The sequence below is a fragment of the Pongo abelii genome, chromosome 11 (genome assembly GCF_028885655.2).
Source record: "Pongo abelii isolate AG06213 chromosome 11, NHGRI_mPonAbe1-v2.0_pri, whole genome shotgun sequence".
Lineage (NCBI taxonomy): Eukaryota > Metazoa > Chordata > Mammalia > Primates > Hominidae > Pongo > Pongo abelii.
In genome coordinates this window covers 35,770,078-35,793,563 of record NC_071996.2, presented here as the reverse complement: position 1 = coordinate 35,793,563, position 23,486 = coordinate 35,770,078, and the positions used below count along the sequence as shown (strand labels likewise).

At 41.9% G+C, this 23,486-nt stretch overlaps 1 protein-coding gene across 21 annotated transcripts in view; it reads left to right on the top strand.

Moving 5' to 3' along the window:
* NCKAP5 (NCK associated protein 5) overlaps positions 1-23,486 on the top strand; it is a 993,533-nt gene that overhangs the window by 144,802 nt on the left and 825,245 nt on the right. For 19 of the 21 annotated variants that reach the window (XM_054549271.2, XM_054549284.2, XM_054549285.2 and 16 more), the window contains one exon: positions 1,651-1,780. In XM_054549271.2, coding sequence (XP_054405246.2) covers positions 1,712-1,780 — 69 coding nt within the window. In that variant the 5' untranslated portion in view covers positions 1,651-1,711. Of the gene's footprint in view, positions 1-1,650; positions 1,781-23,486 lie in introns of those variants that run through there. The other 2 variants (XM_054549288.2, XM_054549290.2) reach the window with 2 other exon arrangements.

The window sequence follows — 23,486 nt, the reverse complement described above, 5'->3', positions numbered from 1 at the left end:
CTAAGATGGAGGAGGGAGCCTAAGCTGGCACATGAACCCATCAGTTTCCCATGATTGACTATAGTTTGGGCATTCCCCATCTCAGACACCACCATCTCAACCCTCTTGATGAAGAAAACCAAGAGAGACAGCCCACATCTTGTGGGCCATGAAATCCTGCCTGTTTGATCCGTGTCAGACTTGGAGCAATTGAGAGTTGTGGAACATATTTCTTTTCAATTATATTAAAAAATTAATTGGTATAGCATAGTATTTCATCTCTCCTGCATCAGCAGTAAAATGGCTATGTTTATTTACAAGGATTATGAGCAATTTCTATATCTCAAAGCACCTTCTGAATCATCAAGGATATATTGAATTATATGGACTCATATTCCAGGTTAATTAACTGTTTTTAAATGTAGTCTGTGGGTAATTATAAGTTACATATGAGTTGTAATTTATGGCATCCAAATCATATTCTCATACATCATTTGATTACTATCATCATGTTTTGTAGCTGAGAAAAATGAGTTTCCGAGAGGTTAAATGACTTGTCCAAGGTCACTTGGCTAGTGGATAAGAAATCCTGGACTGGGCCAGGCGCGGTGGCTCACGCCTGTAATCACAGTACTTTGGGAGGCCGAAGTAGGCAGATCACGAGGTCAGGAGATCGAGACCATCCTGGCTAACACGGTGAAACCCTGTCTCAACTAAAAATACAAAAAATTAGCCTAGCGTGGTGGCAGGTGCCTGTAGTCCCAGCTACTCGGGAGGCTGAGGCAGGAGAATGGCGTGAACCTGGGAGGCAGAGCTTGCAGTGAGCTGAGATCATGCCACTGCACTCTAGCCTGGGTGTCAGAGCGAGACTCCATCTCAAAAAAAAAAAAAAAAAAAAAAAAAAAAATCCTCGACTGTAACCCATTTCTTTTATTTCAAGCCTTTTACATCTTTGGAAATTGGAAACTAGCGCTTAACATATATGATGAATCCTTATTAACCAGAATACTTAATCATCCTAGAAAAAGCAATCTCAGTGGAGTTCAGGGATGAACTATATCTAATATGGTAAAAATACAGTGGGTTCTATAAATACTCATTGACAGTAATGACATCACCCACCATTCATTTTGAATCAATCTATCCCCAAAGGAATGTATCTTACAATGTTCCTCAAATATTTTTAAATTACATATTTTTTAAATTAAATATTGACAACAATGTTCATGTTTCAGTTTCCCTTCATTGGGCTTTGAGCTCAATAACTCTTGGTTATAGAGTGTGGTTTTGTCGGTTTGATCTCGTGGAATTTGCAGACAGCATCTATGTGCACAGTAACAGAATGATTCTGGCTGATAGAGAGAGGACGGGTGTGGAGCAAGTGTGGCATGAAATGGACTGTTTGCTTTTTTCTACAGTCTGCTGATTCAACCTGCAAACCCATTCCCCAACTCCATTAGCAAAACCTATAAAAACACAGGGGCCGCCATAAAGACAACTCTGACATTTGTAACACAGAGTGGTCTTTTGAGTTGAGAGAGCCCAGTTCTATACTTATTATTTGGGACTGGGTATTTTTTGACTTCAATGCTTGTTTCTGGTTAGAGAGTTAAAAACAAAGGTCTAAACACTGTGTACTTGGATAGTAAAACACATGTTCACTCTTTTCAGTGACCCTGGAAACAGACGGGGGATTCTTATAAGTCACAAAAGAAAATAAATAACTTCATCCATGGAGGGAAAGAGACAGCTCGAGAAAAGGGACTTTGGAAAAAGGCTGTCTCTAGACAGCAGTCTTGTGGTAAGTACTAAATATTCATTTACCATTCTATATGTTTTGGCTTTGAATGCATTATTCTTTGACTGTTATTTCCTGAACCCTGTGCTTTTGAAACCTCTCTTCCAGTTACACCATTAACAACATCCCTTGAGATTTTGTTTCATTTATTTTTTACAAACTCAAAAGCCAGCAAATTATTGGAATGTTTGTATAGTGTCTTAATAGGCAAATGTAATAATCTGTCAACATTATATGTAATTATATTAATTCCAGCTGATGTAGACTTCAGCCTATACAAAAACACTACTGTATAGCTGATGCCAACGCTAAGCCTATATATAGTTGTTCAATCCCCCATTTATCTTAACCTTGGGGGTAAGATGAACAAGAATTCAATACAGGTTCAAATATTGAAGAGCCAAGAAAGTCTTGGAGACCTCCTTAGGTATGTGCATTAGTTCAGTTGTCTGTAAACTAACTTTCTAAGAGTTTTAATGCTGATGAACATCATTCTTAACAACCTGGTTGGCTTTGCTATCAGGTGTGAGAATCTGCTTAGTCCAGTGAAACAGACTAATTCACTTTAGACTAAGTCTGATGGTTGGCTACTCTTCCGCAATCTCTGGGCCAACGTGTGTGGGTCACCTTTTCTGTTACGCAATGCATGTGAACAGAGCAAGGAATCAAGCAAACTTGAAATAGAAAGCAAACTTTCTGAAATAGAGATTTAGCTTGGTTCCTTCTTGTGCACATTTTATAGGGATGTGCTTTATTCACTTGTACATGCTCAGCACCTGGCCTGGAGTCTAGCAGAGTGGGGGTTCAATGAACTATTTGTTGGTTTGATTTATCTGTTATACCTTTCCAACTTTGCAGCTGTAGGTCTTGCTCTGTCATGGACAGATTAGTTATTTACCTCTTAGCGGCTGAGGCTCTGCCTCACAAATTGTTCATAGATGTGAGTTTCTGGGACTTGGGAAGAAGACTGTGTTAAGCATTTATGTTAAGTTCTTCTCTCCGTAGTCAGAATCAACGTCTGTGTCTATTTGGTGTGTGCATTGACCAGCATACCTTTAGAGGCCAACTTTGGTGTATTTCAAGTTCTCATCTCCATAGATTTGACCCCATCTCACCTCCTACGTCTTGCTAACTCCAGGTTGAAAGTGGTGACATTGGTGTGTGAGTGTGTCTGCATGTCTGTGTGTGTGTCTCTGTGTGTGTATGTGTGTGTATTCCCTTTTCAACTTCTGGGGAAAGGTGGGATAAAAAGATAATTTCTCAGCCTCTCCTTTGCAGAAGAAAAACACTTTTTACATATCAGCATGCCAATAGGGTCTGTCTTAGGCCTAGGCTAAGGACAGAGACAGCCTTATGGTATGATGTGAGCAGCTCAAGAAAGATTCTCTTAACCCAGAAATATCATCGGTATTGGTTGGTCCCCAAAGCCATAGATTTCTGCCTCAGATCTCAAGTTTTATGCAAATACCCTATAAAGTTAAACATAATAAGCTATTGTCTTTCAATAATTCATAGTAGCATTCATTAATAAATGGCCTTGGATCATTGCCAAATATCAACCAGATGAGCAGAATTTTGTTGAGGGAATTGGTAAAACAGAAGAATGCAGAGCCCAGAGAGCTGGGAAGGCAGGGATAGGGCAGGACAAGACAGGGCAAGGGGACGTGAGTAACCCTGAATGGGGATCTTAGGGACTTGCAGATCAGAAAAAGGGAAACAGTGTCAATGCTCATATTTAAATTTTACCTAAAGATAGCTTGAAAATGGGCATAAGTAAAATCCTGTCACATTACCAGTCTAGCTGAAAACCCTAAATTGAGCTTGCATTCTTTCTGGCATATGGCTGTACCCTGAAACTTGTTGAGGGCTGCAAATATGTTTCTTGACTTGCTGGCATAGAAGAACGCTGTGAAAATGAGAACTTGTTTGGCACCACCTGAGAAACTTAATCCTGTTAAGTCTCCCCGTATCATGCTTAGGAGAGCTTTTACACTAGTGAAATCCTTTCCTTGTTTCCTAGAGGCAGACTGTGTTACATCTGCATGCCCAGATTGGGAAAATTCTGAAAAAGGATGTCCTTTCCTATCACAGTGTGTAGGGGGGTGCTTAAATGCTATTCAACATTGTAGCACTTAGGCCAAGTTACTACAATTTTGCCCCCGGTTGTAGTATTATGTTCTCTTCTTCAAATAAGGTGCTACTTCTGGGAGAATAGCAGCTAGAGTATTCTTTTTGAGTTGATTCTTTGGGAATGGGAACAATTGAAAGCACCTTGAATGAATTCAAAGTATCAGAAAGAAAGCTAGACCAGGGATGAGATCAAAGATGCCTGGCCTGTGAAGGCATCTGAACTGTGAACATCTGAACTCAAGATGTTGCCCTCTTCTTCAGCTTTATGCTGAAGCCACACAAATTACTAGGCAAGAAGCAGGTAGGGAAGATTCTAGATAAGGGCCACTGTGAAATAAAAGAAAACAAGAAGAACAACAAACCTGGCATTACAGTACAGTTTTCGTTGCCAATGCATGCTTTTTATTTTATTTTTTGAATCTAGAATGCTAAAGTGAAAATCGGTTATCTCATCTCCTCACTTTGCAGACTACTTAAGGCGCAGAGAGGTTATCTGCTCTTCCTGAGCTCACATGCTAGGATTACACCAAAAGTAGAACAACCTGTCACTTAAGTTCTTTATCTTTCATTATATACTATCCCAGGAAAAGAAGATGTCCTTGTGGGAAACTGAATAGAGGAAAGAGAAACATATTACATTCTTAAGTCTTGAAATTCCATTGCAATAATCGTCACGACACATATTTTTGAGAGTTAGGGGGCCCAGAGGTAATTTCCACTTTCAGATTTTGCAGGAAAATATTCTCATAATGTATTGCAAGAATAAGGTGCTATTAACTTCGTTACACTTTTTATTTTATATAATCAAATCATTGAAGTGTTGAGTAGAAATTATAGCTCCCTTGCAACGGCTTTTACATTTTTAGACTGGAGGAACCACAGAATAAAGAAACTAACAGTCCAAAAACTGAAAAAAGCTCCAACTGGGGAAAACGAGTTTGTGGTCCTTAGTCACGTGGCATGGGGGAGGGTTTGAGTGTATGTGTGTGTGCACACATATACATGTCCATGTGTGTGTGCACACATATACATGTCCATGTATGTGTGCCCTGGTAACACACTGAAATATTCATTGATGGTGATTTTTTTACTTTATTACTCACCCTTTTAAAGGAGAAAGTGATACTTAAGTGAAAGTGAAATGAAAAATATGTTTCATTGTGGGGGGTAAAGGCCCAGAGAGAAAGACAAGTGACTACAAGTTTGCCTCCACCAGTAGGAGTGTGCGGAGGAGCCGTATATACGTTCACGGCAAGTACAGTGTTCTCTCTGATAACAATAAAAATCACCGCAGAAATTGAGGCCTCTTCTTGACCCAAAACTGTTCAGCCCTTCCCAGGATGCTTTTTGATCAGAAAAAGTCATCATTTCACACTGTGCTCTTTTATTTGCAAGACTCATTCCCGGGCTGCCCATGTAGCTGTTTGACACTTGTAGCTGTGATAGCATTTAGCTGATGAGCATGCTGGAGCATGAGTTATCTTTCTTATCAGCTCACATTTAAGTAACAAACATTCTCTTTTTAATTTTGGGGAAATACATTTAGCTTTTAAGCACAGATGAGAGTAGCAGTATGAATTTCTTCTTGGTACCCTCTTTTCTTCTCCCCCACAAAAGGAAGAAAAAACGTTTGCCACACTAAATCCTCAGCTCTGACAGCAGTATAGTTTTATAAGCTTGTAGAGGAAAAAAAGGATGTGCACGCATCCCTGAATTAATCCTTCAGGCTCTTGACTATTTGTATCCAAATCATTATAGTAATCAAGCCTTCCACAACATTCATAACACAGTCAGTCAACAAGCACTATTGAAAACTAGCTATGGGGATGTGCCGGATGGTTTCCATTTTCCCTCCAGATCCACTCTTTTTCCTTCTCTACCTGGCCAATCATCCCTGGAGGATGCACCACATGGACTTGCCTTTTGGCATCTGGTTGGGTTTAGCCAATGGGAAAAAGAGGTCCTACTGGTCTCCTAGCAGGAGATCAGAGGTCGAGGTATTTGTTCTCCCACTCTCACCCTGCCTGGTCATGGACCACAGGAACTGGGCATCTTTGCCTAAAGTTGCAGCTTTTGTTGGACAACCCTCTCCCCAGAACTCCAGATATAGTTAGAACCACTGCTCTATCTATGTTCTGGCACCTTTTCTTTCCCCATAGCTTAAGGATTCTTCATAGTAATGGTTCTTGGATGTTGTTACCCCATCTTTTGTTGGTTTGACTTAGCTCTGTCCACAATTCAGTAAACAGTCCCTTTACCAAACTCTCCTCAGTTAGGTGCTTTGAGTGTGCCATCTCTTTCCTGCAAGGTCTCCCTGGCTGATGCACGGGGATAGACTTCCTCAAATGCTTCTAGTTTATCTGAGGATGCTGTCCTAATAAGCAGGAAAAATATCATCACATGGAGATGAACAGTGTGGCACTGACAGTAGTAGGAGCTGAGGTCACTCTGGGAAGATGTGAGGAGGGGCCATGGGGAAGCTGCAGGTGCAGTTGTGCAACTACATGGAGGGGCCATGGGGGAGCTGTAGTTTGAAGCAACAGAGGGAATTTGGTAACTGCAGACAGAGAGTAGAGAAAAAAGAGGCAAACCAAGGATATTGGTCCTGCATCCTTTGGTGCCAATTCATGTCATTACTGAATTTTTTCTCCCAGGGAAACTTCTTCCTCATATTGAATTTAAATCTCTGCTGTTTTATCTTCAGTTATTTCCCCTCTATTTAGTGACTAGACATAATTCTGAAGCAGGAATCAGCAAACTCTCTGTAAAGTTGCAGATAGTAAATATTTCAGGCTCCGCAGGCCACATGAGTAGTTACAACTGCTCACCTTTGTTGTAGGAAGAGAGCTGCCTCTGAAGACACGTGATCAAATGTAGCTATTTTATTTACAAAAAAACTTTAATTACAAAGACAGGCAGTAGGCTGGATTCTAATGGCTATCCACATGCATAAGAGAAATGGGAATTTTGAAAGTCCTGGTTTACGTTTCCTGGGTGCTGATTTTCTGAGTAGTGATTTGTGTTTACCCTCAGTATATGTGATATGCAGGCAGGCAGAGGAACAGGTTTAGGCTGTTATCAAAGGTACATATACCCCAGTAGGAAGAATAGGGGGACAGAAATATGTTTAGAAGGCATTTTCTAAATATTTAGAAAATATTGACATAGAGTATGTTCAACCTTGCTGATACTTTTTCTAAATGCAAAATAGAGGTATTGCTGGTGTTGCTCAGTGCAGCCTACAGCTAGTCGGTTATGAATACTAAGAAAACAAAAGTCTTCATTCTGTACTGCTTCAGATATGACTGGATCTTTCTGGACTCTCACGGTTCTCTTGTTATACCTCCTCTTACCATAGGGATGCTGTACAGAGCCCAAAACACCAGCTTCCTACAGAAGGTTTCCAGCTACTCTAATCTCAGTCCCCCTTGACCATGTCTGCTGATGGAAGCGTATATAAAGTACGGTTTGCCCTGTGCCCCTGGCCATTGGGAACCTGCCAAGTTGTCCTCTGGGAAGCCTGATCTTTGTTCTCTGATATCAAGATGGTTTTGAGATTTCCCAAATGAGCATCAAGTCAGGGAGGGCCAAAGAATGAGAGGGAGTTTTTCTTTTCCTCCAACTGCCTCATTTCCCCCAACTTGTCTATTATTTCCATGTCTCTTAGATGTACTTAGAATAGAGACTATGGCCTGAGCCAGGTATCAGAAGATAGCGTGATGTCTGAGGATCTAGTGAAGGCCATTTTTAGGAGAAAAGCAACTGGTGGAGAATAGACTAGCTTTGGCCTGGTTTAGCAACCTTTCCAAAATGTCATGCTGAAATATTGACTGTGCCCCCTTGAGAGTGGGCGGAGGTGGAGTTAGAGACGTGTCAGACCCTTAGACAAGTATCTACCCAGTGAATCTGTCCACCAGCCGAGCTCAGCCCATCACTGCAGGTCCAGAAATGCAGGAGAGGTGCCCTGCCTACCTGTTCTCCAACAGTGCAGATCTCCGGGTCCCATGGATGGATCTGGGAGCAGATGAGCTAGGAGGAGGCAGGGGAGGCTGGGCCAGGTGGGCACCACCCACAGGTGTTACTTGCTGCAAGTCTTGAGGGAGCCCCAAAAGAGTGGGAAGAGATCAGATCCTAACAAGAAAAGTCTTGGAGGGCCATTGGAGATCTGCAGCAACACTGGTGCTGCAGACAGAGTCTGAATGGAGGACGGAAGTAGACTAGGTCCAAGCATAGGGCATAGAGCATGTCAGCAATGAGGATGGCAGAATCAAACATCAAAGCCACTTTAGCAGACAGCTCAGCATGTTCACTCAGTGAATCATGCATTAAGTCTCAACCAGGATGGCTTCCTTCCCTTAGTAATAGTAGCTGAAATTTATGGAGGCTTAATATAGGCCAGGCATGCTGCTCAATACTTTATATGGAAACTACCATTTAATATTTAACAACAACCCTTTAAGGTAGGAACTCTAATTACCCCTATTTTACAAATGAGAAATCTGAAGCTTAACAAGTTCATCAACTTCCTCAAGGCAATAGAACTGGTAAGAGGTAGAGTTGGGATTTCACTTTAGGTCTGGGGCTACCCCCAGATTACAATGCATCTGCACAGCTAACAGCTCTGAAGCAGAAAACTCCTTTATGCCCGTGCTGGGAGCTCCTTCACGGTGCTTCACAATGTGAAAGAGCATCAGCTCCCTCAACAGGACTAGACCATGTGCATTAGCACGTCTGCTGTATCTGTGCCCACTGACTAGCCTGCAGTTTAGAACAGCCTAGATCAGAGGGAAGCCACACTTGGTTTCAGCAAAACAATTGACAAAGGAGTGGAGGTGGGAGGGGGAGACTTATAAGGAATATAGAATGTGGGTCTAGATCTGTTTTCTGATCTTGTGATTTTCTGATGAACCAGACCTTGGAACCAACTTTAGAAGGATTGCGATTTACAATAGTGTGTGTGTATGTGTGTGTGTGTGTGTGTGTGTGTGTGTGTATACACATACCCATATATATACAATTTTGTGTTTTTATTCATATGAGGACTGATTATGGCATGTTCATGTACAAGGTGGAGTTATTGACTGGAATGGGAGAAGAGTAAGGAGAGCCTGGTGAGTGATGGGGCACCTCCGGCATCTAGCCGTCCCCCAGCATGCAGTGGGGTTTTATGACTTGAGTGATGGTCCTACCAAATGGCTGCACATTCCCTCTGCTGGGCCACTGACTGATGGAGGTGAGTAGAGAGTCGGCAGCATTTCCCCTGAGGAGATTCTGGGAGAAATGCCATTTGTCTGCCCAGCACTTGCAATTGGTGCTGCCTCCTCTGACATTGCCTGAAGGAGGATCCACCTTCATTGTGGTTGTTACTCACTCTGAATGGCTCCTTTGCTTCCTTCTCTCCTTCCTTTCATCTCTGAAAAGAAGGCAGGCTGTCATCGAAGCCACAAATTCCGGAGTTCTTATGAACACGCCGCTTCCTGAGCTGGCATAATACCTACTTCTGGCCTTTTCACATTCCCACAGGCCAGTGTGCTCTAGAACAGAGTTTCCCAGCCTCGACACTATTGACAGTTTGGACCTGATCGTTCTTTGTCATGGGCGCTGTCCTGTGTATTGCAGGACGTTTATTGGGATACCTGGCTTCTACCCATTGGATGCCAGGAGCACCCCTCCCTCATTGTGACAATGAAAACTGTCTCTAGACATGGCCATTATGTTCCCTGAGAAGAACAATCACCTCTGACTGATCTCAACTGTAGGTTTCCTGAGGGCATGGGCCATGTCATATTCACATTGGATTCCTAGTCTGACACATAGAAAAAGCTCAGTAAAATGAATGAATGAGTGAGTGAACTTAACAGTGAGCAGCTGCTTATGAACCAAATACACAGTCGTGGGGGTGCTGAATATGGGATAAAGGGGGCCCACATGCAGCAGGCCCAGGGTGCTGTTTGGGAAGGTTGGAGAGAAGAAATAGCATGCTGCTCTTCAGGTTTGCCCAAGGATGATTCTAGTGTGTGTGTGTAAAGTTTTTTGTTTGTTCGTTTTACATCAGAGATTATTAATATGGTGTCCTGGATTCTCTTGAGTCCCAAGGTGCTTTATAGGGGAGATTTATGAAAAGACTTTCAGGGCTTTGAATTCTCTGATATATTTTATGTTATATTGCATTTGTACATTTTTCTGGGGAGTGAGTCTGTAGGTATAATTAAATTCTCACAGGAATCTGTGATGCAAGAATGGTTAGGTAGCTTCACCTGCCATTAGTGCTGACCATAGCATCTGCCCATGGATGGCTTCCCTTGCTGGAGTCATGGAGCAGGAGCTCGGATGACACCTGTTTCATTCAACTGTATTCAGCTGCTGTGATAAGTGTTGTCTGCCAGCATCAGAGGTAGTTCTGTGCATCCTTGTTGTCGCTGAGATCACTACATAAAAACAGGAACTGGACACATTTTGAAAGCCTTTTATAAATGCTATGTTATTGACAGATGATGAAATGAGACCGCTTCTATAGCAGAAATAAGTACAAATGAGTGGAGATGTTTGCTTGGCATGTTCCGTGGGTTCTTAGGGCTCCAAGATCTGTTTGTCATTCTCCTGTTGTCTCACCATCTTTCAACAATGGGAATCATCAGATCATACAAGTTTCCATGGCAACTGAGTTCCGCATCATCCTCTAGCAGCCTAGGATCGTTCCCATGGCAGACTCTCTAGTGCTTTGTCCATAACAGGAGGTAGAGCTTTCATCGATCCCCTTAGAAGCTGGTCCCAAACCTAACGGGCATCTGGGTGTTCTCTCTGATAAGTGCCTGCTCTTCTTTTTCGAGTTTTTCATTGATCGGCACAGGAATGGAGCACCTACTTGGTCTGAAACACAGTGAAATGAGTGCTAAGAAATGTGAACTATGATTTCTGCTTTGTAAAGCTTTAAAAAAATCTTGTCACATATACACAATTCAGAATACCAGGAGGTATACAGTGGTACAAACAACAAGACTGATGGGGTTACAAAGAGGAAGTTGTTTTTCTGGCTATATTGATCAGGGAGGGCTTCCCCAAGGAGGAGGGCTTTCATATCTTCCTCCAATAAATTGGTCCAAATTTTATCTATGGTGTCCTTGAGTTCCCTGAAGCAGAAATTTATTGAGAAAGCCGCAGTGTCTAAAAGAATGGGGTGTGACTCCAGGGTGCCTGGCTTATACTTGAGAAATTGCCAAGACCCTAAGCAAGGTCTACTATAATCTTGAATTATTGTCCTAACTTTCCTCTTGCCCCCTCTGGCCACCCCTCCTGACTCCTCTATTAACATTCTCTTACCCCTAATTCCTGGTGCAAGGCAAAATGCATCACATAGCTAAATCATTTTCATATCTTTTCTTCTCATTCATTGATCAGTGTATGCTGTACAAACTGTATATATATTAGCTGTATTTCAGCAGCCTAGGTATCTTATGCTAATTTACCACTCGGCAGTATAGTTCATTATTATCAATTAATATTTATTAAACATCTACAGGTTTCATGGCCATGAATGTAGCAGGATTTCTCATTACTTCGTGTTGCATTGCCATGTTCCATTCCTCTGGCTCACTTTAACCAGTATTTATGATCTTTCTGCCAGTTTTCATGCAGCCCTCATCTCCAGCCCATTTTCAATTAATATTTCAAAAGGAAATCCAGGAGCCATCATATTCAAACGCTTCAGTTGACACCAGATGCACTGCCTCCATTCTGTCCTTTTATACACTAATTTTGCAATTCTCTCCTAACATGGAATCCTATTTGTCTGGCCTGCTCACTCTAAGCCCAAAAAGTGGTTCCTCCTGGTTTCTTTACATTCCAGGCAGTTCCAGATGTATCCTCCTCATACATTTCAGTTTCTTAACTAGGCTTAATGGATCATAATTGTCCATTTCCGAATATGCCCCTAAGGTTTGCTTGCCTTCTGTCTTTCCGCACCTTTTTGGTTCTTGGTTTTAAGCAGTTGTCTTCAGCTTGGTAGGTTTCCTAATGCAATTAATTCGTTGACTGCTCTCATGCACATAGATGTGTAGAGGGAAATAAAATCATTTGGTTTGGTGAATTCTGGGGTCCATCTGTCAGAGCCGGCAGATAAGTAGGCTCAAGGGCTGTTGGCCTTTTTGTGAGTAGGAGCTGTTTGCAGAAGCCTGGCGTTTTTGGAGATGGAGTGGCCATGAGGCTGGCAGTGATCCAGCTTGGGTGGGTGAACACTGAGAGCGAAGTCTGTGAAGGCATCAACTAGACAGACTGGGATGAGGCCAGTGGTGTCCTGCCTTCCTCCTGGAGTGGACTCCCAGCTAGACTTTTGGTGTGGTAGGTAGCTATGTGGAGATCTCCTGGGCCCAGTTTGGTTGGTCCCTGAGGCAGAATATCTGACCTAATTTCTGTTTGGTGAGGCGTGGTGAGAAGGAAGTGACTGAAAGAGAGAGCCTGGTCTAAAGTAGTTAGCCTTTCTCTTCCTCTTAGAGGATTTGAGTAACTTCCCATCATTTGTCTACAAAGACAAAATCAGTAATATTGTTTTATTGTTTACTGCATCAAGGTCCTGGAAGGAGACACATTGCACACTCATGCCAGGTACTGGAGGAGAGTTTAATAAAGGGCCTCTTTAAAAAGGGTGGCAGGATATAGAAAGTGCAACAAGATAATAATGGAGCCCCCTGCAGCTAGAAACAGTGGGGAGTCATTGCCACTAGGCCTAGAAAGTGGCTATAGAACCATGTGGCTATAGGGAGTGAACCATTTGGCAGGAAATGCCACCTTAGGTGGAGGGATATGGCCAACCGTGCTGGCCCTGCAGCAAGGGGATCGGGACGTGAACGCTCCCACTTCATTCTCCTCCCACTGTCTTGTCCCCTGTTGGTGCCTCCACTGGCTGAACCCAATTGGAAGCCAGAGGGAATGGGGCCCATTGAGTGCTCTGGGCCCAGACCAGGGCAGGGAAGGGTGAAGGGTAGATTTGGAGAGGCCAAACGAGTGTATCCAGCACATGGACTCTATAAAAGAATATACTCTGCCACCCTCTCTTCTCACATTTCTGGGCTGAGAAAACACTAGCCCGTTTTTAATATTTTATTTGAAATAGATTTTTGTGTGTTGTTTTCCAGTCTATTCCCTTGGACTTGTCAATTTGGTTTCACCAGACAATATGATGTGGCACCTTCAGAACACAAGTTCCATGTAACCAGTGACATGGTCTTCTCTTCAACAGTTCTGATAAAAGTTGTGTGATGCTGAGGTACAGGGAGCGTGGTCTAGTGGATTGATCACTGCATTAGAAGTGCGTAAGTCCTTAGACTAGAGCTGGAGTTGAAGTGTTTGGTAGATGTGTGGCCTTTAGCACGTTTCTTACTCTCTGAATATCTGTGTCTTCAATGGTGGGACACTGTGATGAGGGATGTTGTCATTAAGTGAAATAAAGAACAAGGAATTGTTTTGGAGGCTGTGGCACCCTATGCATAGGAAATATATTGTTATGATGAGAGTGGTGCAGCTCCTATCTGCTAAACTCCAAAATTTCTATCAAATATAGAAGTAGCAGTGGCAGCCTCAGGAAGAAAGCTGTATTAAGAACTTGCTGTGTGCAAAGCACTATTTTTAAAGGGCACAGTGGAAATAGATACCCTGTAATGCAGTGGAGAGAGCATGAATTGGCTGAAGAATGAGCCTGAACTGGATTTGAATCCCAACCTGCCTCCTACTGCCTGTGTGAATTTGACCATGTCACCTGCCTTCTCTGAGCCTCCGTGTTCTCATCTATTAGTAGAGGTGATCATCTCTTATTCAAAGGGTTGTTGAGTGAATTTCGGCGAAGGACTCACAACACAAATAGGGCATGCAGTACCGTGCCTGGCATGCAGGCTTCTCTACCCCAGAAACATGTGGACCAGCTGATGTGGCCATTCCAGATGGCAGCTTTCTTTGTCTGTACATGGAAGGAAGCATTCAGAAAAGATTTTTTTTAGTGTTTTGTTTACATATATACATATATGATGTTTAAAAGTGGAATAGCATATCCATGATGTTATCTGCCAGAAATGTTTACCCAGGTGTTTACTACAGGTCATGTCTGACCAACCTCAAATTCCCTTCTTCTTAGTTTAATTGCTCAGTAGTCCCCTATTAATGAGCTGTACACCAGACCTTCTTATATGGAGCATTCTATTTTTCTGGAAATCTTGGCTTCTTGCTCTCAACCCTGAAACCCAGCCAGTGTCTATTTATAACAGGTAATTTTATTCCAAAAGCTTCCAGAAGTGCCCATAGTCTTCCAAGCACATGTACAATGACTCCCTATGCACAAGGTCCCGCTGGTTCTCCTTGCTCCAGGCACCATGCTCCCGATAGAATCAGGCTGGATGACTGGCCTGAGGAACCCTCCTTTGTTTGTCTTATGCCTTCAGTTGCTTTAAGCTCTGCCAGCTTAGAGCAGTGGGAGATGAGTTTTGGGAGGGAACTGGGGAACATTTCCCGTCTGACTGCCTTTGCTTCGATAGGGGGAAAAAAGACTCAGAGGGGTCAAAATGGGAACATTTTTCCACTACATATAGAGAAGGAAAGAGGAAACAGGGTCCCAGTGGCCTCTTGCCAGGCCCCAGGAATGCACCAACCCTGGGAACTGGCCCCTCGCCAGCCTCTTCAGAGGCTGCTGACTTGGGAAAACTGGCTATCTGGCTGCTGCCAAGAATGCAGACAATGGTCTTTTGGATATTCTAGCTTTTGAAAGTTTGGCTTTTGTTTTATTATCACCAAAGGTAACATTTATTGGGCACCTATGTAAGCATGCGAAAAGATAAAATGCATGATTGGAAGTCAGTGTAACTTGAATCAGGCAGAAACACCAGGGTTCTCTTATAGTATTTTCAGCCTGCTTCTAATTTGGGCCTAATCCTCAGCTCTGGTACATTGCTACCTTAAATGCATGTGCTGAATGGTACTGAAATTCTAGAATTAAAGTTAATTTTTAAGTGCTAAACTGAGCTATAGTATGTCACCTGGAAGGCTGGACATAAATGGAATCAATTTGTCCAATTATCATCTGGTTGAGAAAGGACTTTGAGAGAATGAGGCACAGAACAAGTGTGTTCTGATGAAGGTAAATAGGCCAATATCCAGCAGGTGGTTCAGGACAGAGTAGCTTGACATAAATAGAACCCGGAATTCTGGGATGGAAAGAGTGGGGCCAATTAAACACCCCCCTCAATGTGTGATCAATTTGTATGAAATAATGATGGTGATGTTATTGAATAATCAGAAGGCCTTAGAATATTCCATATGGTTTTTCATTCTCATCTAAATTAGTAGAATTGATGATGATAATGTGGCAACTAACATTACAGTAGAGTACTGGACTGAAACTTTTAATTTGTATTAGCTCATTTAATTTTCAGATCAACTCTACAGTGAGGTACTATCATATCTTCATTGTACAGATGAAGAAACTGAGGCTCAAGAATTAAATAACTTGTTCAGAGTCATAGGACTTGTAAACAGCAAGGTCTGTCTTGCTGCAAAGCTCATGTTGCTAATATTTGCACCATCCACAAATATCTCATGCACATTTCAGAGTTGAGAGGAGCTGCGTAGTTTTCCTTTCCTATGGTGATGGGTTGGTTACTCCCAGGTACCATCTTCCTTAGGGTTCAGTGCCATAGCTTCAGTGGCTATTTTACAGTTGCTCTTCTCAAACATGTCCCCCTCTGCCTGGGGTCGTTTGATTTAAATAGCAACTTAATCTCTCTTGTGCAAAGAAACCTTCCTCTGTGCTTTGATGAGACATCCAATGAGAATCCTAAAGTGCTGGGCAGGGGTGCCAGCCTTCACCCCTTTGCGGTTCAGGCCTCCACACCTTGTTTTAAGAAGGTTCTACTGGTGTAAACCCAGATTTATACAACAGATACACCAGGGATTGCTTTTTCTTCTTCCCAGAAAGATTCCTCATATAACCAAGGACTCACCAGAAGATTGCTTTAAATAGTTTTTAATGCATTTTAAATTGGATTTAATTTTCAAAAATTCAATTTGCAGTTGTAGTTTCCCATGGAGCTAAACCTCCAACATTAGACTTTTTTTTTTTTCCCTCTGCAAATGGAAAACAGATTACAGAGGGTATTATGGATTTAAGCACTTTTCCCAAGAGCCCTGAAGGGCCTGGAGAGCCTGTTATTGTGCCCAGAGGGAGTTTCCATTCAAAGGAGGAAGAGGAGAGTGACAGCTAGGGCTCCTAGGCCTTAGTTCCTCCCTGGCGATATCTTCCTTCTTCACTCTTGACTGATTTGGTGGGGCTGATGGACAATGTGCTCTATCCTAAAGGAGAGTGATGTCCTACAATTAATCCAGAGCAACTCTTTGGTAATTGAATATTGTTTGGAAATAACAAAAGTTCTTGTTTTAAATGAATTAAGTAGGATGAGTCTTAGTATAATAGGAGCAGGAAGATGGTTCCTCCTTTTTCCTATGTGGTTACCAGATTCCCATGAAAAATTGGAAAATTGAGTATAGTGGTTGTTAGAAAAAGCATATTTGGTGTCCAAAGTCCTTTGCCCAGAGAAGGTCCAACCAAAGATCACTGCCCTTGTTGATAAGTGTGTTGCTGCAGGGCTTCTGTTGAAAGGAAAATGAAACTGGCTAATAGAAACTATGCATAGCTCTCCATGTCATAAAACAAGACCCAGCTCTGCTACTAATTAGCCATGTGCCACCCTCAAAATCTTTAACCTCTTCTGAGCCTCTGTTTTCTTCTGGCCTTATATAAGGATCAGATGAGACAAGAGCCAAAAGCAATTGTTTGAGAAAGTTAAAAGTCATACTCCAGAACAGTAAGAACTGTGATCATTTGAGAACTGAAATGGGAACAGGAGTTTTGACTCGTTCACAGTTATACCCCCAGTACAGTTTAGCAGAAAGGAGCATTCCAAGGTGTTCCATGAATGACTGAGTAAAGGAAGAAATGAATAACAGTCACTATAATAAGATAAAAACAAAGGGTTGTTGCTGGTGGGACTGGGTTTACTACCAAGTAAAGCTCTATTCCAGTAAGTGCTGTGGGTAAACCATACACACTCTTGATTAACCTAACTGGCTCACCTAAACTGGCTCACCCCTGAGAGCTGAAATTGTTTCTGTCCACTCTCAGATGCCAGAAGTAGGCTCACCCAACTGGATGTGACCTAGGATCATTTCAGATGCCTACCTTTGCAACATAGAGCAAGGGAAAGGGGCAAACTTCCATCCAAGTCCCCTCCTCTGCAGGGAGCCGCCTCACTCCCCAGGCACACTTGGAAGCTTGCCACTCATTCATTGATTCATTCGTTCATTCATTCATTCATCACACGTTCATTGAATGCCTCATGTCCGAAGTACTGTGCTTCTATTAAAATCTTGAAACTATTACTATTCTTTAAAATGCATTTTTTCTTGAAATGTCTGCAGTGCTTCTGTCATAGCTGTGGTGTGTGCTCCTGTGGGAGTCACTGGGTTGGAAGGCACAGAGGCTCACGGCATGAGGGAGGGCTGGGTCCTAAGTCTTTCTCCGCTTTGACCTTTTATGAATATCAAGGGTATGATGTAGACGTATGGCATACAGAGGAAAGAGGGTAGAAGACTGAATAGATTTTAAGACTGGGATGAATCTCAGGACAAGCAGTGAGATATCTACATTTCTATATCTATATCTATCTATCTATTGTATTTGGCCAAAGGAAGGAGAAAAGTCATCAAACACCACCACACACACTAGAGGGCTGCCTTTGATCCAATGTTCTCTCCACTCTTTCAGCCCCTTGGAAATCAGCCACAGTTTGTGTGGAGGTACAGAGTAAAAAAGAACCCATGGCCCATAACGTCTGCATGGAGAAGAGGTAGCACAGGGTCACTGTCATGTCAGATCACAAGCCAAGCATGGCGTTTCTTCCCTATCTCTGAAACTAAATAAGTCTAGAACATTTGAGTAGAGGCACATATAAACCAGATGCAGATATGAGCAAACTAGCCAGACAGGGACAGAGGTGGAGTCTTGAGATACTGGGGAAACCCAAGGCTTTCTTCTGGGCTTATATAAGGATCACCAAAGTAGCAGTCACGGGAAATTATCACAGCAAGCTAGGTGAACGGACACTCAAGCATCTAGCGGGCCTGGAGGCTCCTATAAAGCAAAGACTACATGTTAAGTATTTCATGTTACTACCACTTCCCTGTTGAATTTTGTGATTAGTGTCCTTGTCACATGATTTAGGAATTCCCAGGAGGACTAGAAAATGATAAGATGTCGTGTAGTGCTAGTTCTTGAAACCAATTATTTGAGAGAATTCATGAAAAATTGAATAGAGTAAGATTTCTCACTTGAATGAGATTCACCATCATCCAAGAGAATATACAAATTAATCCTTTAGAAAAGTTAATAGCTTAGCTCTTGTTAATATTAACTAGTTAGATCTGAACAGAAGAACGAATCAAATCAGGATTTCTGTCTGCATTCTTTGTATACACACCTAACACATTGACTGAAAAATGAATGAACACTTTAATTTTGAGTATATGACTAAAATGTATGAGCTTTTGATTCACATATATAAATGCAAATAAAATATTCTGATTAGTAAAGTTAACTCGAAATTGCTGGAATCTCATCTAAAGACCTGTCTGTGGAATCTAAGTTCCAGTACATTTTTTTAGGTGAAATCTTCCAAAAGAAATCATTTCTATATCTCAATTACTAAGCTTCCCTAGATTGAATCAACAGGGTTAATTAAGGACTCAATTTTATAATGGCACTTAGGTAGATTTGCTGTGATCATTGGTGTATGAGTCTAGCCAACTCATTTAGATCACAAGCTTCTGCAGTACAATGTATTTGTAGTTATCATTCCATGTCCTCAGCTTATAGTACAATGCCCAGTGCACAGCAGAGCTCAGTAACTGCTTGATGGGTAAATTTCTCTGTCTATGGGCTCCACACGTCTGGTCCCAAGTTTGTCACTAATTGGCTGAGTCACTCCAGAGAAGTCTCAGTTTTCTTCTGCGTTTCAGCTGTACCTTCTTGTCTTTGTAATCAAAGGACGGAGCCCAGCGATCTGTCCAGTTCCTTGGAGCGCAATGATTCTGTGGTATCAAGTGCCTAGCACAGGATGAGGTCCTGCAGGGAATACTAACGAAGAAGGAAAACACAAGGTTCCAGCCATCAAAGTGTTCCCAGTACAGCTCTAGAGATGGTGTTACAAGGACTAATCAAGCATAGGGGCCCCTTCCCTGTGTTGTATTTAAGTAAGGAATAATGGAAATGTCTATGATGGAATTGCAGGCATCAGTTATTAGTGAAGAGAGATATTTTATAGGGAAGAAATCTGTCACAAGTACATCACTGTCCTAATAAACTTACGTATAAAGATGATCCTGAAGAAAATTCAATATAGATTGTTTATACTGCTGTCTAAAAATGAGATATTTGCTTAAATTTCTTTCAAGTTGTGTCAAGATAAATTTAAAAAATTAATTTGTAATCCTACTTTAATGTTTGAACTCCCCACCTTGCCCAAAGCTGCTCTGTTAACTTTACAATCAATTTAGGGGTGCTGTTTTGCTGAGGCCACTGTTGCCTCATTAGGATGTGGTCATTACAGTTGTAATTTGGGTATTTGAGATTAATTATTGCCGTGTCTGGTTAGCAGACCTCCCATGTGCTTTGTCCCACAGAAGTCTTCAGTTTTCCAAAATTCTGCAGCAGAAAGACACGTGTTACTGGAGCAGTGTCTCCGGTGTGATGAGCACGCTTGAGTTGTAAGTTAGAAGGTAAAGTTTGTCAAAAGTTACAATTCTGTGAACTTCAGAGGGATAAAACCTCATTGATTTGGCAGATTTGAGGTAGACTTTCTGACTGATTTCTTTTTTAGAGAGCGGAGCATGCATCTTTTCAAATTCACATTATTGTTGAATTAATTACGAATAGAATTTATCCTCAGTGTATTTTTCCAAACAAATAGATCACTTGTAATTAGCATTGCTTTGCAAATCCAAAATCAGACATCCACGTTCTTAAAAGCAGTTTGTCCTTTTTATAAGATTCTGTGTTTTCCCTGCAAGATGACTCAGATTTTAGATTAAATGATAGAATGCATTCTAGATACATTTCTAGGTAATCAAGCCCAGACTTGGATGTGTTTACAGTGCTTGCTCTTCTAAATCCTTGTGAATGACCAGAGAAACTATTTGAAAAATGGTGTGTCAGAAACAAGTTGGGATCCATTCATTTCTGAAAAATCAAAGAATTTGCAAAATGAGAACACTGGGGCCGGGCGCGGTGGCTCATGCCTGTAATCCCAGCACTTTGGGAGGCCGAGGTGGGCGGATCATGAGGTCAGGAGTTCGAGACTAGCCTGGCCTACCTGGTGAAACCCCGTCTCTACTAAAAATACAAAAATTAGCTGGGTGTGGTCGTGGGCACCTGTAATCCCACCTACTTGGGAGGCTGAGGCAGGAGAATCACTTGAACCCGGGAGGCGGAGGTTGCAGTGAGCCAAGATTGTGCTACTGCACTCCAGCCTGGGCAACAGAGCTAGACTCTATCTCAAAAAAAAAAAAAAAAAAAAAAAGAACACTTGGACTTCTATGTCACTTTTCCTCGGCATTGAGTCTGGTCTGGTTTTTGCAGTATGCCCGCTGATGAGGTGGCAAGAAGATGTGTCCACCTGGTGTTGGTTTCTTTGCATGGCCTTTTGAAAATGTGTTTATGATATTCCATCTAGTTTGTGCATTTTTAGAACCCACAGATGACTGAGACAGAAAGACTTGGGTATTTCCCTTTTCTGTGATAGACGTTTAACGTGCAAGTAAGCTTTGCAAATTAAATATTTATCTCATGTCCACATAATAAAAAACTTCTTACTGAAAGCTGGCTCATTTTACCAATTTGGTACTGGTTCTCAAACCAAAAAACAGCTCATATTCCTTTGGTATGAGCCTTTGTGTGACTTTAACCACATCTGCAAAATCACAAACAAAATGATAAAGCCATTTATATCTGGCAGCCGCAGTCCAGAATTGAAATGTTACTGATAACTTCATAGTATTACAGAGCCACCTACTCCTCATGCAAAGTAAACTGTCTTGGGTTGGCCACCTGTATTAGAACTCAGTATTGCCAGTTAGCAGTTCCTTGATTCAGGAGGTCACCAACCCAGGCATGACTGCTAGATTTCCAAAAGGAGTGCATTATTCTTGGAGCCATAAAACAGTTGTATCTGTGGAAGCCAAGATAATGACTATCAAAGCTTGTGAGGTAATTGCGTCAAACTCCCAGGTGTGAGTTGATCACCTCTTGGAGAAAGAGTACAAACTCCTTCCCCTTCTCTACACCTGCAGGTCAGCACAGCTGAATGAAAGGCGTGGTGAAAATCACTTCCTTCTTTTACAGTATGTCTTTGCTGTGTTTACTCTTCTTTCTCTCCCTCTCTTCCTCTCCGTCTCTCTTTTCTTTTTTTTCTTTCTTTTTTATCTTTCTTTATTTTTATGGATGCATAAAAGTTGTACATATTTATCTTTTCTTTTTTCCCATTTTTCTCTTCTCCCTGTCTCCCTACCATTCCTCTTTTCTCCTTCCCTCCCTGCCTTCCTCCCTGCTGCCCTTTTCTTCTTGGCTGGCTGCCTGCCTGCCTGCCTTCCTTCCTTCCTTCCTTCCTTTATTCTCATTCTTTCCCTTCCTCCTCCCTTCTCATCCTTTCTTTCTTTCCCACTTTTACTCTGCTCCCTCTATTTCTCCCTCATACACATCTTGCCTAACTGCATATAAATGTAAATATCCTGAAAGGAATCCAGGAACATGTCTGGGTCCCCTCCCCAGCCTTTTGCAGCAGTTTGCTCTGACCCTAACTTCTGAATGATGAAGCTCTGGAAACGACCAGAGCTTGCTCTTCAACACAGTAGCCACAGCTCTCAAAGGCTAAGCTTTTACAAAAACAGCCACAAATGTCAGGCATATGTTCCTTATGGATATCTTTTTTTCCTCACAAAAACCGAAATCACTAAAACCTAGCATGAAATTTCAAAGGCTTGGTCCCTATGAGAAGCTACAAGATCAGAGGAGTGGAGAATTTTGAAGCCAGAAGGTTTACTGGATATCTGAATAGATATTAGACATAAGCATGGCTCTGGGGGCTGCATTTGCTCATTTTCACCATTGCTGGTTGTGTTACCTGGGGTTCTTTCTATCTTTGAGAACACAGAGATAAAATCCCCAGTAGTTTTTTCTGTATTATTTACCAAAGACACGGGCCTGTATCTAAGCATGGTTAACTCTGCTTTGAACTTCTTGTTCGACTTCTTCCCTTCTGGTCACAGTCATATATAAAATTTGAGAACGCTGAAATTGCCCAAGGAACAAACAAACCTATTGGAGGACTAAACAAACTGCCACATGGTTTCTGTGCTTGGAAGCAGCAGGCAGCAGATCCGCTTCTATTTGAAGCAGCTTTCTCTTACACAGGACAAGGATCCTATAGGACAAGGCGATTAGTGAGAAGCCATAGAAGGAATGTCTTGGAAAGTGAAGGGAGGCAGCACCATTGTCAGCTCCCTGTTACCTCCCAGGAATCTTCCTAATGGGATGCTCTGTGGTAGGAGTTTGGGCTGTGAAACCTATTTGTGAGGATCTTATTCAGCCCATTCATAGCTTGCTCCTGACTGAAACTTGGCATGCTGAACTCTCAGGCAGGAAGCCATAGCAACCCATTTAATACCAATGTTAAAAACAGTCTCCTTGTAATTAAGGGAGTATTAAGAAAACAGAGCTTCTGCCTCATTTTGGCCCAAGCTCAAAAGATGATAAGCTGTGTTGTAGTAGGGCTTTTTGTTTTTTCTTAAATCAAATTTTGACAGTCCTTTATCCTTGAACGTAGATGAGACACTCCCGATATTTGGAAAATAAATGTGTTGCATTAAATCATCAATGCTAATCTTTTAAAATTGGCAATTGCTTTAGCTCAGTTATATGCTCTATAACCCTATCAATCTGTATCGTGCTCAGTTTCCATGGGAATAAGCTTTGCACATTCATTCAGCCCAGAATATGAATTAATTCAGGAGGCTGTGGTTGTGCTGACAGTAAGTGCTAAGTAATTCTCCTGATAATTGGAAATATCATCTGTGTTGCTTTGTTAGAGAAACATTTTCCTGCTTTGTTGTTATTTTTTTCCTCAGATGTCTAATCTTATGGTGCCTACTTTTTGCAAGAAATACTTCTTCGCAAATATACTTGGGAAGTTTTTTTTTAATAAACAACTCTGAATCTATTATAAGAGCCTCAATGGCTCTTCTCATAGGTGGTCAAGTTTTTCCGAATAGATGCCAATTTTCCTAGTACAGTAGTTCTCCAGCTTGAGCATATAAATACATCAGAATCACCTGAAAGACTCATTAAAACACAGATTACTGGCTCTAACCCCAGAGTTTCTGATTCAGCAGATCTGAGTGAGGCCATGAATTCACATTTCTAACAAGTTGCTGATACCCATGCTGCTGGGCTAGAGCCCACACCTTAAGAATCACAGTTCTAGTCAAGGTGAAG